Raw genomic sequence first — 17,944 nt, forward strand, 5'->3', positions numbered from 1 at the left:
TTGCCCCTCTTATGCATAATCTGTGGGTCTGCAAGTATAGTAAGTATAAGCGTCTTCTCAAACCATCCCATTTACAGATCTAAGATAACAATGTCTATAAGTAATACATGTTCAAGAAAATAAATATTCACTGAGATGTCTGTCATGATCTAAGGACTATACAGGATGTGCAAACATGAGTAAGATATGTCACTAGCTGTCTCGGAATTCATAGCTTAGTTGAGAGAAAGACATAGAAACTAAAAGAATTGTGATAAAGTTACATTTAAAAATCTCTCTTGTAATATAAAAGAAGGGACCATATTTCTGCCTGGAAATCGAGGAGAAAGTTTCCAGAGCAGGTGATCCACATCTTAAATGATGAATAGCTATTATTCCGGCAGTGATGGTAATAACAAACAGAAGCTAAGGTATTAGCATATGTGTAATTTACAAGAATATTGGAAAAAAGGATCACTACTCAAAAGTAAAATATATTCTATCCTATAGTATTTAGTTTATGGACAGTAGAAATATTTCAGTATAGTGAATATACTCCTAGTGTTATAGGAACGTTCAGTAAATACTAACCAAGCCAAAGCTATGAGATCCTTAATGACAGAAGCATACAAATAATGATGTAGATTTTTCCTAGAAATTAATAATTCCCACATACTTAAATGCAGACCTCCTCGGAGACAGCAGAGTAGCTATGTTTACTAAAGTCTCTTCTTCAAAATATCATTTTGCATATATGAAACTTCTCAAATTCCAAACAAAATTAGGATGATAGTACAAATATACAGGACTCCGAGACACATCTTTTTTTTTCCCCAAAACATACCATTTAGATAATTAGCAGGAGGTACTGTCAGGTTATGACATGTTAACATAAAATTTGGAGAGTGGAAAAGCAGAAGAAATAGGACATCTATATTGTATATTCAAAAGGCTAAAGTGGCCCAAGTGCTCTAAGTATGAGAGCAAGATACAGAAATACACCTCTTTAGTTACAAATAAGATTGTCCTCAAAGCATTTCATTTAATGAAAAACAATCTACCCACTGGTATGTTGTAAACTGGGAAAATCCTCGATCCAGGAATCCCAAAATTAGTCACTGGCAGGCATCATACTAAAAACAATTCGGGCTCTGCTTCATCAGGTAACAGTGGTTTTAAGTCTAATCACTGAATCTGAGTTTAAGAACACAAACTGATTAGAATCCCTTTGCTAACTTCTCATGAACTTTTAGATTAAAATTTATGTATTAAATAATACAGCATGCAGGCACATTCTGTAGCACTACAGCTGCCTGGGAAGCCCATTCGATAATATTATATACTTCTTAGTGAAATATGAATCTTTTAGCACCAGTGTGCCAAAATATCACTGTGAAATATGGTCAAATACAAATTTACTTGATAACCCATTCCATCTTGATTAATTTTTTTAAAGTACTACTAATGCACTAGGGTATGAAATCTCACAAATCAAACATATGATTGACAGTACATTTAAAAAAATTATTTTATCCTCATTTCAGCCCTACAATACACAATAAAGATCCATAAGTTTCCCTATTTCACTGGAGAGAAAAGACAAAAAAAGAAAACAAAAAAGACTGAGTGACTTATCCAGGATAACACATTTCATTGGAAATGGAAATAGAGCTAGAATTCAAATTTCCATTCAGAAAATATCATGAGTCTATTATATGAAGGGCACTATGGGCAAGAGAAGGATCCATGGGACAAAAACTGCAGTCCTGTTCTAACAAGAGAAAATCTGAGATAGTTTATTAGCTACTACAACAAAGGCATAGATGTATTAATGCTATAAAGAAACAACACGGATAAAATGATGAATTAAAGCTAAAGAACTCTTCACTGAGGAGGTGGTATATGACATGTGAATTGGGCTCTGGAGGCAAGGGGCAAAAGACAAGAAATAGTGAAGTTCATAACAGGCTGTCTAGAGTCAGAATTGAAAATATATGTTAATGTCTGCGTAAAGTCAAATATATAGGTAATTTTTTCAAATGTCACAAGTTACAATATATACTTAACTAAACCAAGTCTAAGCAGGAGATTTTATTAAAAATAGATACAACAAAGGCTAATAGTTGTTCCCCTCAAATTACCTTTCCCTACAGCTAAGACTCCCACATTTTAGCTGGGAACATGCTTCCTGCAACAGACTACACTCTTCTGTTTCCCATTCTGCTAACTGTAGATATATATCTGGTCAGTGGGACATGAGGAAAATGGATGCACTCAATGCTTAGAATGTATCTACAGAGGGACTGTGTCTACCTCTTCTTCTACCTGCTGCTTGGAACACGGATTTGGTGGCAAGTCATGTCAGACCACAGTGATAAGGACTCAATCCTAGGGACAACAGAGCAATAAGACAAAAGGACCCTGGCTCCTTGCATATCCTGATATAACAAAGCTATCCCATCATTGCTGGGACGCCCCACCTTCAGACTGTAATGTGAGAAATGAAGTTTTATTTGATCAACCACCTATTTTGGGACTCCATGAAACCCATGCAAACCTATATACTAGCTTGTATAAATATCTATGCTATGAAAGTGAAAGTCACTCAGTCGTGTCCAACTCTTTGTGACCCCATGGACTATACAATCCATTGGAATTACCCAAACCAGAATACTGGAGAGGGTAGCTGTCCCCTTTTCCAGGGGATCTTCCCAACTGAGGGATCAAACCCAGGTCCCCCACACTGCAGGCAGACTCTTTATCAACTGAGCTATCAGGGAAAGATAAATAAATACACATTAAAAGTATTCTCAAAACCTGAGAAAAACAAGCTGAAAATATTTACTCACAAAGGATTTATATAATCAGCAATATGCAGTTGTCATAATAGGCTTTCAATCTATTTTTAAATTTGAATCTATAAACCCCTAAACAGTGGAAAGGTCAGAGATCAATACTATTACAAGTGAAGAATAAAACAACAGATCAGGCATTCATTACAAAAAAACTTGGACAGATTCAAATTTTACTGGCTTTAACTTCATTTAATCCATGAAATAATCATTACATATATTTCATACTATATTGATATACTAAAGATCCATTTATAAAGAAAAGTCAAATGAGTTGTTAATACCCAAAAAACGAATCAATAAATGAAAACTAGATTTTTACTGTAAGTTCACATTAGTTGACAATGTTCCATTTACCCACTGGACTTCTCAGGCCACTCAATTTTATTTTGATTATCTTTAAATATTTCTATTCATTTTTTATAGAGAAGAGAAGAAAATTTAATAAGTAAACATAAATTAAATATATTACCATGATGTGAATGAAGAAACAGAGCAGGCTGCAAGAGTCTAAAAGGAAAAGAGAAAATAGAGGCTGGATGCCCTGTGTGCATCAAATTGTCTGCAGGCAAATCTATTTACCCTTGCTTCACAAATTACTTATATTATAGACATTCTAAAGAATAACAGGAATAAGCATGTTCAATAAAATGATCCATGACATCGTGTCTTACTGAGCTCACTGGCTCTCTATGTCAACCCACAAAGGCAGGAGTGAAAGGCAGTCACAACCCTTTCCCTTGTTCTTCTCAGACTCCTTCTTTGGGTAAAGTCTTGATGGTAACTGAAAGCCAATGAGTCCAGAATCAAGAATACCAGATAACCACCTGAAGTATAAATTACAGAACATTCTCTCTTGCACCCCAGTCCCCTGCCAAAATATGTACTATTGGAGGCAAATAAAACCACGTAATAGAGGGTGACTGGATCAATGAAAACACATCACTTCAGGAAAATCGATTGAAAGACATGTCCTTTCTAATAGTACCTTAGAATAGAAGATTTATATTCTTTTTTTTTTTTTTTTGGTCTGTACTTTACTGGGCTTTTTGCACATCATTCTTCTCAAATTCTGAAATGATCATCCTCTTCTAAGTTTTAAGATGAGTCACATATTTACTAGTTCTATTACGGTGGACAATCCATCTTCTCTAAGCCTTAGTTTATTGATTTGTAAAATAAAAGCTTAAGATGATATGATCTACAAAGTCCTTAACAGGAGCAAAATGTTATTGTTCTGAGTTAAACTTCATTCACATCTTAGATTGCATCGTAATGCTGCTCTAAATGCCCTTCTTTTAAGGAGGCTTGCTTTCAAATAAATTCTCCAAAGGATGCCTAAAAACTGGGAGAGTGATGACCACAGCAAATGGCCCTTTGTGTAAACTAGTCCTGATTTTTACCGAAAGGTCTAATGGCTACCCACTCCAGTATTCTTGCCTGGAAAATTCCATAGACAGCAAAGCCCAGCAGGTGACAGTCCATGGCGTTGCAAAGAGTCAGACACGACTGAGCGTATACCTTTACCTTTAACTCCTCAGATTCTAGGAATTAGGAATTCTGTTACTCTCTTACCACAAGAAGCACTTCTAATAAAGGCTGGAAATCGCCTGGGTCACCAGGTGGTAGAAAATGCTCTTACTCAAAATTCTACAGACATCATTTCACAATATGCCATCCCTTTCAAAGGAAAAAGAGGAGATAAGAATAAAGGAGAACGTGGGACACATTGAGACATTCCATAGCATGGAAACATTCACATTACCATGGGTAAAGTAGATAGCCAGTGGGAATTTGCTGTATGATGCACAGAGGCTCAAACGGCGTGATCTGTGACAACCTAGACGGGTGGGATGGGGAGGGAGGTGGGGGGGGGAGGTTTAAGAGGGAGGGGACATATGTATATCTATGGCTGATTCATGTTGATGCATGGCAGAAGCCAACACAATTTTGTAAAATGGTAATTTTTCAATTAAAAATAAATACATTAATAAAATATAAAGAGAAAAAAGAACATGCCACTGAACCTAACAAAATGATTTATAACACTTTGAAAACTAAAAGTTTTCAGTGGCTTGACTCAAAAGGATGGTGCTTAAAAACATAAAATAAACCCTAATTTTAAAATCCAAGTTCATACTTTCAATATTAAGGACAAGTAAAAGAAATGGGCCATAAAAACAACTATTCTAAGTAATTCCAAATAGTACTGTCTAGCGTTGGTGGTTCAGGGGTAGAATTCTCGCCTGTCAAATAGTGTTTCCTGTATACCTGATTCAGCACTTTCCTTCTTGGCATGAGGATGCAGGGTGATTCCAAAGTGATCTCTATTCTTCAGAATTCAGCATTTGAGCCACTGACTATCCCACTAGCCACAATGTATTCCAACAAATCTTCATGCGTGATATTTTTCTATATCTAGCAATCAGTAGGTCACCTTCAACAAATGCAAATTAAGCAACAAATTGAAAAATTATCATTGCACAAATTGTATTTCATGCAGACTGGTTAGAGAGGAATGAAATTACAGATTTGGGCTATCTGCAGTGGTCTGATGGAGAAAGTGCTCTACCCGGAAATTTTACAATTGTCTTTTGTAAAAATGAGCAATGAAAGTAAAAAGGAATGAGTGGTGTTTTTATACCTCCCAGTAGAAATACAATGGATGGATGAGATGAGAGAGGATGGCTAAGTGGTCATGACATAGATTCCCAATAACAGTAAAGTTTATCTGACTGGTCTGCTTAAGAAAATGTTCTAAAGAATGCAGTGATGCTAGTCCTGACCATACTCATCCATTCATTTGTACCTTCTTTTCTTTCCCTAGATGCATATCTTAAAAAAGAATAATGTTAATAACAGCATCCTCCATCCCCATGGTTTAGTCAGTCTCATCTATTTTCATTCAGTTATTTCATAAAAATAGTGACTACCACTTTCTAAAACTGTCTTTTGTTAGCAGTATGCTTTGGCCACAGTGAAACAATTCCCCCAGAAACAATCTATAAGTCCAACTTCAACAGCAAAACAAGGAGAGTCCTATGGAGGCCATGGTTCTTCCATTATCCAAAGCATGTATCCCACCTTATGACATCATCTTCCAGATAAAACAGCAAAGAGTTACAATGCAAATACATCTTGCTGCTACCCATAAGCCCCAGTCTTCACTAAAGATCACCCACCCTCCCACTTCATGTTGGACAAGCGTAACAGGTAAAGTTTGGGAAAGGCTTTGAAGCTTCCAAATCTGGGTGATGGAAATGGAATTTAAAAACTCCTTTCAACTCTGTTTACAAATAGGCTCTAAATTGAGAGTCTCAACACACCTATCTACAGGCTTGACTTAAATCTCAGTGAATTTTATACACATATATAGACAATCAACAGTTAGCCAGAGAAGCTGCAGCTGCTAAGGGAGTGGGGGTTGGGGTGGGGGGAGTATTTACTTGATAGACTCATACAAACAATACTTTTAAAAACAAAATGTTATCCTGCCAACAAATATTTTTAAAGATTAAGTGCAATTTGAATCAGATATCAAACTCCAGACTTGTCACCTACTAGCTAAATGAACTATCTCAAGTTACTTAATGTCATCTGCCTTAGTTTCCCTATCTGTAAAATGGGAAATATAATATCTATCACCCACCTGTTTAAAAAGATAATTCATGTCAAGTCCTTACTCTTAGGCCTAATAAAAGTAAATTATAAAAAAAAAAACAATTAGGTATTCTTTTACTCGTCAAGCCCCTACTCATTAATCTGCTTGACATGCTACAGTAAGCATGGTATCTCAGCTCTAGGCAAAATAAATTAATGGATACATAGATGCATGTTCCTATCTTTGAGGAGCTTATGTTTGTGATGGAAGGACAATACTTCTTGATAGGTTGGAATATCATATATTTTATAAAGAATTTAGAAATTCCTAAGTTTAGCTTTTTTAATAAAAAATAAAAACCCATTATGTTCTATGCTGAAGACATCCTCCACAGAGGAGAGGTTAAAAGATATAATTGAATGATTCAGAGAAGAATGTTTGGAATCACATTGTTAAATCTTCAAAAGAAGGAACTTTATTTTATTCATCTATGAATTCAGCAGCTTCCACGATCTCAAGAACATAGCATATGCTTAATAAATGTTATTGGAATGAGGATATGCCTTAAAGCTTCCACAAAACCCCTGGATTTTACACAGCAAAAAAGGACACCCTTGATAGGTATTTGATTAACTTATCAATGTCCACACTTGTTTTCTTTTCTCTGATGTTCTCTTATTTGACTAATAAACACCTGGAAAAGGTCTACCCACATGCGTGAGTCCCCTGGCCAGAAGACAGTCACCAACAAACTGAAGAGAGAATAGAGCCCAAATACAAGCCTTGCCCAGCACCTAAAGCAGGGCTTAACTAACTTTTTAAAAAATGTTAATAGAAATCATCTGAATTTCAGAAAATTATCCATGTGATTCTGTATAAGACATTCAGGAGGTAGGTAGGATATATAGTCCTTAATTGTCCTGAAAGAACTAGGACTTTGTCTAAGGAATTATCCACTGTAGCTTTTAGAAAACCTGTCTTAACAAAATGTCATGATTTTTATTCCTCTGAAAACAAATCAACTATAAAAAGAAGTCCTCATGTCAGCATATCAACTGTTTTGCATTTGAATTATGTTGTCAAGTTCAAAACATGGAAGCAAAACTAAAATCATTTAAGCATGTGGCAATTAAGAGCAGAAGCAATGAAATGAGGAGATAAGGAGAAAACCACCACCTAGAAAAAAATTAAATAACAATACCCCAGTTAAACGGGTATTTCGCCCGAAAGATTTTCACCTGCATAGGATACTTAGAAAGACTCAACTACAATATAATTTTATATCCATTTCTGCTCCTATTCCACACTGAAATGTTTATAGAGTGCTCAGTATTTCTGGAATAAATTATACCAAGATCTTGATAAAGCTGAAATCACCTAAATTACCTCTTTTGTTCAATTATTTGGAAGAATGGAGAAAGAAAGCTTGACAGAATAAAATGTTGTATTAAGAAATGGCCATTTCATAGCTGTAATTGCATACCTTAGTGAATATTGATGCCTTGAGGGTTATGTGCAGTCACCACAGCTATTTTTACCAAAGGCTTCAAATAAAATCCAAATCAATTTATGTTATGTGACTATATACATTATATTTGAACAGGCAAGTTAAGCCAAGTATTTTATCAGTTTATATGTTAGGAATAACATATGAAAACACATATTAGGAGTCTGTAATAACAGAAGCACAGTACAGTGTTAAGCACACTGTTACGAATAACTTCCAAGTTGAATCAGATACTCAAAATTCTAGAAAAATTCTATGGTATGCCATGAATTCTAGAAACGTAAAGTCCCACGTTCTGAAAGACTCTTGTAGACTGAATGTGTGTGCACCCCATCCCACAATTCCTGTGTTGAAGCTCTCGTCTCCAGTGTGGCTAGGAGGGATGGTTATCTCTCAGGAAGGGATTAAGGTTGAAAGAGGTCATATAGATGGAGCCTTGATCTGATGGGAGTGTCCTTAGAAGAAGAGACACTGAAGAGCTTTCTCTAGCTCCCTCTGCACACACACACACCCAGAAAAGGCCATGTGAGGATACAGTGAGAAGCTGGCTGTCTGCAAGCCAGGAAGAGTGCCCTCACTAGAAACCTATCCTGATGGACCTGCATCTAGGACTTCTAGCCTCCAGAACTATGAGAGAGAAAAAAAACAGTTCTGTTGTTTAAGCCGCCCAGCGTGTGATCATTTGTTATAGCAGCCAGGGCACAGTAACCAATCGCTGCTATTATGACCTCAGTCTGGGAACCAGGAGGGGTACAGATGCAAATTTATTCCACTGGTTTGAGGCTTTCTGCCTGAATACTGCTTCCTTTCCATTCTGTAATCCAGTCTTACAGAACAATGTGAAAACTACCAGAAGTGTGTGACACACGCAGACACAACATCGCTTACTCCCGTCTCACAGGCCCTACTTCTGCTTTCCAAATTACAAAAAGGTGCTGGGAGAAATTTCACAGCAAAGGGAAGTACAGTTGACCCTTGAGCAACATGGAAATTAATCTGCATATAATTCACTGTCAGCCCTTTGTATTTGCAGTTCTTCCATGTCTGCAGATTCAACCAATGACACATTGTGTAGTACTGTAGGATTTACTATTGAAAAATATTTGTGTATAAGTCGATCCACAAATTTCTAAAACCCAAGCTGTGCAAGGGTCAGCTGTAGTCAACTGTGGCTGCAACATCAAAAGCGTGACTGCAAAGGCTTTAAAACTGCCCAAGTCCAGGCTGATTAGGGCTAGGCTGAAGAGCTGAAATCTGACCCTGTAGGGTAATGTTTCACACAATTATGTACCTAATTCAGGAAATGCTTCCATAGTAATATATAATCGTATTATCCCCTTGAAGAATTATTCCAATCACTGTGTCATCATAAAAAGAAGGAACTTTAAGAAAAGTTTAATTATGAGAGATTATCATACTCATGAGAGATTTTGCTTTTAAACAATGAATGATACCCACATATAAATTATGAATACTTATTTAATCAGTTTTATACCATTTAATTTAAAACTAATTAATTGTGCACAAGGCACACAATTCTAACAAACAACATTTTAAGTGATATATTTGGGGAAGAACCAAATGTTTGTAAAAATGACCAAATTAGAAATTCCAAATCTTATATCGAAATGTAAGGTATTCATCATTCATATCATAAACCCTACATTATCAGAATAGCATGTGTTTCTTCAGATACCATGTGACTAGAAAAAAGTACCACGCCTGATCTCATCTAATTATATCCAAACATACAACCAACAACAGCTTTTGACTCATAGTTTATTAGGTACAATATATTCTCTGCATTATTTTGGATTATCAGTTAAGAAATGCTACTATAAATGGGGCAGTTGTTAAGAAAAAAATAGATTTAAAAGGGGGAGACCAGGTTTAAAGAGATGAATTAAGAAGACACTGTATTAATCTAGTTGAAAATTTTTAAGTGCAAAGAATGAATGGCAAAGACTAGGAATACAGAGAAAGAAAGATGTAGTTAGAACACAGAACTAACACTAACCAAGAACCAACTGGCCATGAGAGGAATGGGAGAAGAGAATTAGGAATGATCCTGACTGAGATTTGTAATCCAAGTAACGACAAGTAAAATTTTATGTCAACTAAGAGAGAAACTATTCTAAAGGCTTGCTTACATACTCTCATGAACACACACCTAGACACCCATATAAATACATGATTTACATATGATTTTTCTATGATTCTGATTAATAACATCACTGTCTCCTTCATTCCTTTCTAAGTAGGTGAGTGTGCACACCATTTACACAATGAGAGAATTAGATGTTAGCACACGGCAGGGTGACACTCTGAGTTAACACTGTAATTCTAAAAGGCCCTGACACAAACTAGACCACCATTTCAGTACAAAAGGGGCGATGCCAACATGGAGTCTGGAAATAAGAATTGATTTTCCAGTTGAAATTATTTGTGTTTCTTTCTTATCTTTAGACAAAACATTTCAGCAGTGAGAAAGAAGCATCTCCTATAGCACTAATTAGAAACATAAATCTCACCAAGAGAAATGCCAAGGAATTTTATTGTTTGTCACTGTACATGCTAATGGAATTTTTTTGACATTTTATCCCCCTGGAAAAATGCAACATCTGTAATAAACCACAGTACAAAGTGAAGACCCTTATTTCAGAATATCATGACAAAGCCTGCAAAACAGAAAACATGGAAGACCTTAAGACAGGAGTGAACAACAAATTTATTCTCAGAATTCCCACGGGGAATAAAAAGTTCTCATTGACAGCAGGATAATTACGAAATCTTGGGTTGTCAACTGCATGCTCCACATTACAAAATCAAAAATATGTCAACGTCCTGAGTAATACCAAGCACGAGAGAGATCGTTTATAAACTTTTTCAAATGTCTCTATTGTGATATGTAATTATAGGTTGCTGCCCTATAAATGGTTGATGAAATCGAACATAGATTTTTTTTTTTTTTCCCCGAAGTAAGGCATCTATAGTATTGTAAAAGTGTACCTTACAGGGCTTCCCTGGTGGTCCAATGGTTGAGAATCTGCCTGCCAGTGCAGGGGACTTGGGTTTGATCCCTGCTCCGAGAAGATCCCACATGCCAGAGAGCCACTAAGCCCATGTCACAACTACGGAGCCTGCACTCTAGAGCCTGGAAGCTGTGACTACTGAGCCCATGCACCACAACTATTGAAGCCCCTGTGCTCTGCAACAAGAAAAGCCCCCCCAATAAGAAGCCCACACAATGCAACGAGAGAGGAGCCCCCTGCTCTCTACAGCTAGAGGAAGCCCAGGAGCAGCAACGAAGACCCAGTGTAGCCAAAAATAAATAAATAAATCTTTTTTAAAAAATAAATGTACCTTATAAATACTGCCCTGCCCCTAACCCAACAGAGGGTTTTTTAATCATGCTGTGATTTTTTGACCATTATTTTAAGACTGCCTCACCTCCGTTAGAAAACTATTTACCTACTATCAAATAATATGCCAACTATATCACAGTTTATGCTACATTAATGACCGGTATCTTGTAACAATAATGCTGGGCACATAACCAGTTACCCCCACTGACAAATGGGGCCCCTCCTTTCATTAGGTAAATGCTACAGACCTCATTCCTTGACCTACTGCTCCTGGATGTGTCACTCAAACAGCATATGTTTCTCTGGAAGCATTGCTTTAAAAATTACATGAGCAGAGAAAAACATATCCTTGGGCATCAAAACTCCCTCAGTCCCCTTTGTAAAGGAATTATAACTTCTGAATAAGCAAGCCAAAAGCAGAAAATCAGAATTAGGGCAAGGCAACCCCCAAAGTCATCCAAACCAACACAGTCACTGCAGTTGCTTTCTCTTTTTCTATGAACATATGTTTAATTACTGCAGACAAGACTAGAGTCCACAGTAGCACCCTCTCTCCCTCAGGAAGTGGGAATGTTTAGCCAAGCAGTCCAAACAGGAATATCAAATATCCATCCATAAAAGCTGCAGTCTAGAATATGCACATTTCTATCCTCTCTGGGCAAGCAACATGGCTCTTTGATTGATTATAAGATTCTGATCATGTGAAAAGCATTCCAAACAGCTCTGTCTAATCAACTGTTGACAACTCATTAGCACAAAGTAACAGAAGCCTGGAAATAACTCAATCAGTAAAGCAAGTACAATATAGATGGACCAGAATAAAATTATATTGATAAAGATCTTCTATGTTATTATACAGAAGGGAATTAAAACTTACCAGATATATCTTCCTTAAAAAAAACTTCTAGGAAATCTTGCCATGATGATATTAATTTTCTCTAACAAAAACTATATGTTCTTCTGACAATTTACTATATTTATATACCTTTTTAAAAACCACATGGGGAATTCTTATTTCAGTCTAGCTTTCCCAAATACAGTGCAACCAAATACTACACATTTCATCAATAACTTGAAGAAGATACACGGAACATGATATAAAAGGGCTGTTCTCTTTTTATCCTGTCTGTATGAAAATTATGCAATTTGAAGTGTCCCTGGCAAAGAAGAAAAGGTACCATAAAATGTCAAAAATAAATAAGTGAACAATATCACATCTACTGAACAAAAACATCAGCTCTGCCAAAATTACTGGTTTATTTTTTAAGTGTCAACCAGAGGCACCTACAGTGTTTGAGAACAGGCAACGGCACAATAAGCTCGTGTGTTCACCACTCATCTGTCAGAAGCGATCTGCATGCATCTATTTAAAGGGATTCCCTCAAAACTGGTAGATTCTTTTTGATTAAAACAATTAAAAATAGGATTAAAAAATACAACCTGTAATGCCAAAAAGAAGCTTCTAACTTTAAATGCAAGCCAAAGGGATCACTGAGGACCAGCAAGTTAACATCCTGAGGAAGAATGTTTGCTCAACAAATATTTACTGAGTATCTTCTGAGTGCCAGGAGTGTGAGGGTACCCTCCCCATAAGGAGCTCACAGACCAGCGGGAAGACAAACAAGGACAAATTTAGAGTCCAGTGAGGTCCAGTGTTATAGGAAACCTGCCTGACACATAGGACGAAGAACCCTCCCCCCACTGCCCAACAACCCAGCTCTTGAAAGAAATGGCGTTATTTTAAAACAAATGGCACTGGAATGATGACGGATAAAGGGCCAATCTTCTCTCTTCCAGAAATGCCAGGCGCAGCGGTGGACTGGGGGAGGGCTGCTAACATGACCTCTCATTCATAGAGACCCCCGGGAGGTTATGGGCGCATCAGTAACCTTCACAGTCACTCCCTGGCAGTTAATCAGGCATATCTGAAAGCCTGCACATCTTGAAAAGCACATCATTAATAAATACCTAGAAATGAAACAGCTATGCTTGACCTTATGATGATGGAATTTTTAAATGTAACTTTACTTAAGAAAAACAGATACAGTTACACTTCATTTACTCAGCTCCCATAAATACTTGGAAACTATTTAAGAATTTGAAAGGTAACAAAATAAAAATAAATGTCAGAATCTGTTCCCTAAAGTAATATACAATAGGAAACTCAAAAATCTGAGAACTACTTTTATTTTAGAGATGATTCTAATAAGCAGACTAGAAAAGAAGAATGGTTACAGATACAGCAGTTGTAAGGAACCATCACAACTGACAGGAGCGAGAATTCAAAGAGACAGAAAGAAACAGGGACATAAAATGCACAGTGTGAAGCCCTCTGCACAGAGTTGATTTTATAAAGTAGAACTTAAAACAGAACCACGGTCTCTTTCTTGGCCTATTCCCTTTCCTATTTAACTTGTGAATTCCTTGCAGGTAACTTTAAACAGTTCTACACAGGTTCATCCGTACTTATAATGACATTTTTTTTTTTCTTCACAGGACACAATAATAGAGGACGGGGATGATGAAGAGGGGTTGAATTCAGAGGAACAGGGTATGTTTTCCATTTCAATTTTCATACTCTTTAAAGAAGTTGTTTGTGTTTTGTTTGTTAACATATAGTTAAAGCCCTTTAATGTACCATTCTGGGAAGACGAGCATCTTGAAAAAACTATGAAAAAAAAATGCTGTTACAATGGTTAAGTGTAATTAAAATGCTGCTCATGGCCATGGTACAGGAGTTTTATATCTCAAGGTACATAACAGCTGATAGTGGCCTGCTCACTCCTGTGGAGAAGATCATGGTGAACACATTTCAAGTGTCTGCTTATAGGAGAAGCTTCAAGTGCTTGCACTGGTAGACTGCGCTGGCTCAGCCCACATTCAACAGGAGTTCAGATCTTTAGGTTTGTACCCCTTCTTTTCTTCTGGCTATAGCCCACACATTTCGGACAGGCAGTCAGGAGAATATTAATTTCCAGGTGTCCCCGTTTTGTTCCTGATCCCCTTATAATGACGTCTGGCTTAGAAGCAAGGGACCCCTCTAAGAGAGTTGTTAGGCGCTGTCAGCAAACTTTCCTCCCCAGTGTTACCTCCACTTTGTGGGAAACAATAATTGCAAACACTGTAGTTACATTAGCTCGGGCTCTTTCTTCAGAACAGGCAGATAAAGCCTCTAAAACAGAGATGAAAAACTGAGCCTAGGAGTCCTCCATACCACTAAATTGTGATGTTCATGGGTAAAACTTGCAAGAGATGCATTTTAAACAGCTAGAAGCCAATGATACTCACAGGTTATAGTAATGAGTTTCAGATAACACCAATTTTGTAGGAAAAGTTAGTCTTGGGAGGACATTGATTGCTCTCTGCAGATGCTATCTCAGTTACCAGATTCAAAAGGTAAGTCAGTGGATTAAATTTTCACCAAGCTGAGACCACTGTCTTGTCAATGACTTACAGGTAGGCAACATCATACAATTCAAAAAATTTACTCTATGTAACATGAATGAGTAATACACATCTGACAGCTCTATGGTTATTTTACCTTATAACAAATTGCTTTCTTCTCTTTGAGTAATATCATTTATATGGCCCTAAACAACTGGATAAAGCCAACACTGTAAAATTCATAACTAAACAAAAATAAAGGATCACCACAGATAAAGAAAATGTAGTTTACATCCATTCAATAAAATATTATTTGGCAACAAAAAGAAATGAAGTACTCATTCATGGTACCACATGGGTGGACTCTGAAAACATGATGCTAAATGAAGCCAGTCACAAAAGGCTATACAGTGTATAATTCCAATTATACAAAATGTCCAGGATAGGCAAATCCACAGACAGTAAGCATGAGTGATTGCCAGGGGCTGGGGAGAATAGGGAATTGGGAGTGACTGCTAATGGATATGGGGTTCACTTAGGGTGGTGAAAATGTTCTAAAATTAGATAGCGGTAATGATTGCACAGTTTTGGGGAATGTTCTGAAAACCAACAAATTGTACATTTTCAAAGGGCAAATGTTATGATATACGAATATCTCAATAAAACTGTTATTTTTTTTAAAAAAAAGACTCAATAATTTATCCAAGTAGAGTAATTCTAAATAGGAGAGGACTAAATTTTCAACTACATTCACTGGCAATTTGAATTTTATCAGAATGAGCTCATCTTACATCCTGGAATCTATCTGTGAAGACTGTAAAATGTTTCTCTTTCAGTAGTCACTTTCAGAAACAAAAATCTTCTCTTACAAGAAAGATGAGTAACTCCAACTATAGGCAAATTCACACAGTGCTGCTCCTTGTTAATGAAATACATTCTCTATCAGTCTAATTTATTAAGTGAACAAGTAGTTTCAAGGAAATCTTGGGTCACTCAAATATTTGGCAGTCACCAAAGAATCCTCATGTAGCTACTTAATTTGCAATCAACTACAACATCAAAACCTAGATACATCTGTTGCTCTGCAATCAGTAGCAATTGTTAATCAAAGAAAACAGAAAATGTAAATATGAATACTGACCTTGTTTCTTTTAACCCTTCTTTCTGAATGACTTCCAATATCTGCTTTGCTGTCATTGGTGAGTTGGGGTGTTTCTCTAGTGCCTAAAAAATAAAGACAGACATAAGACTTCTAGATTACTGCATAGAAGCATACAAGATGAAAATGTGTGTGAATCATGCAAATTTTAAAGGGGAAGGGACTATTATGCCAAAATTAGGTTACATGATACATGTCAGGTGTGCAAGTGATAGGATATAATTTTTTCCTGGGCATTTATGGCAATTTCTGCAACATACAGGGGCCATTCTGCAAAAATGTCACAAAGGCATACACCACAAAAAAAAGTAATGTGAAACCTAAAAACACCGAGTTAGTAAATGTATATAATTTCCTTTATTTAAAATTGCTAACATTTTATTGTTAAAGTCATGTTTTCAGGCTGTTAAAATGTTTCCTAAATTTCTAAAAGCTTGGAAACATGAGCCTGAATACCATCAACAGCAGAGAACAAAGCACTAGTCAGAAATAACCTCACTGGATTCATAGTCTGATCAACTTCTTCTGTATTAAAAAACAACAAAAAACCCTGTATTAAAAACCCTTCGTGGCCAAAATGGAGAAAAAGCATACAGAAACCCAAGTATCCCATTACAGTGTATCTTCCAGTTCAGCTCAGTTTCCTTTCATTTGCCTTTTCCAATTCATTTCAAGTAAACCCCCTTCCTCTTCCGGTTCAGCCCATCTCAGCTTTATGAACTGAGTCCTATTTTCCTTCTCTCCCCATCTGTCCTACTTATTTTTGAGTGGAGGAGATTTTTTGAACAAAGTATGGGAAATGACATGGGACACAGTTAATTATTTCCACAGGCATTAGACCACCAGCCCTGGAAATCAAGGCTCTTTATTTACCCCGGGACTGAACTACACGCAGTGAAAGCAGTGATCAATGGTCCCCACACTACTCACGAACAAGGGCTGTGAGGACCACATCTGGGACAAGAAAACAAGTCTACACATATCTCCACAATGACTTCTTCCAAGGGTAGATGACACCTATTGTGTTAGCCAAAACGTTCATTTGGGTTTTTCTAGGACGGGGAAGCCTGGTGGGCTGCCGTCTATGGGGTCACACAGAGTCGGACATGACTGAAGTGACTTAGCAGCAGCAGCAGCAGAACATCTTATGGAAAAACCCAAATGAACCTTTTGGCCAACCCAATACTTAAATTTTCTGTACAGGAGTTTGTGCACAAGTCATGGCCCCATGCAACTTCATGATTCTAGAGTCCTAATTTATGATTACTATGATTATCAGACCAGAATTATCATAATAATTGAGAATTAATCAAGAAGTTTTTAGGCAAATTTTAAACTGAAAAGGCTTCCAAATATATTCAAAAGAGCTCTGTGATCTCTTCTACAATCAATGGCTAAATTTCAACAAGGTCACTGGCAAGGCTTCTGCTCCTTGGGGCTCTGTTCCTTGTGGTTATCTAGTGAATTATACACAGCCTGCCCTTCCTCACCACTAAGGCCACTTTTCTGTTCTCGCCTCTAGTTCCCAGAAAGTGTCCCCGGTTTTCCCAGTCTGGTCAGTCCCTTAGTTGCAGATGGCAATTCTTTAAAGAACATCGAAACATGCTACACTGGAAAGAGCATAGCAACAAGTATGTCAACAGGAAAGACGAAAACTGTCCTCAGAGAGGAGACTATTGGGAGGGATGGACTGAAAACTATCAAAGGGAGGCGGGGAGAAACATAGGCACAGTGGTGCAGGGAAGAGGACCAAAGAGTAAAAATATTGGCTTAAAAAAGGCAAGAAGGAAACTGCATGAAAGAGCTGAAAAGGGGGAAAGATTAGGTTACAAAGAAAGGCAGGAAAGATACAGACATGGAAACAAAAAAGCCGACAGAAGTTTTGAAATAAAAAAGAACCGTCAGTATCGTAGAACAGCTCATACTCATGAGTTACTGAAAGGCGATGCTCTGGTCACATGGACTAGATACAAGGTGGGCATCTCCCCCAGGGACAGGCAATGCTGGGAACAATGGTCTCTCATAGAAGGTATGGGCAGAAGGTGAACAGACACACACATACATGAGAGCAAGCAAGGAAGAGGGAAGCTGGAGGGG

The 17,944-nt window shown here is 37.1% G+C and overlaps 1 protein-coding gene across 1 annotated transcript in view; it reads right to left on the reverse strand.

Annotated features, from left to right (window-relative positions):
• The window catches only part of ASXL3 (ASXL transcriptional regulator 3), a 194,165-nt gene that overhangs the window by 144,596 nt on the left and 31,625 nt on the right, over positions 1 to 17,944 (reverse strand). Inside the window, exon 2 of the mRNA XM_068993650.1 lies at positions 15,830 to 15,912. Within this exon, the coding sequence (XP_068849751.1) occupies positions 15,830 to 15,912 (83 nt within the window). The remainder of the gene's footprint in view (positions 1 to 15,829; positions 15,913 to 17,944) is intronic.

This window comes from Capricornis sumatraensis, chromosome 21 (assembly GCF_032405125.1).
Source record: "Capricornis sumatraensis isolate serow.1 chromosome 21, serow.2, whole genome shotgun sequence".
In the NCBI taxonomy this organism is placed as follows: Eukaryota; Metazoa; Chordata; class Mammalia; order Artiodactyla; family Bovidae; genus Capricornis; species Capricornis sumatraensis.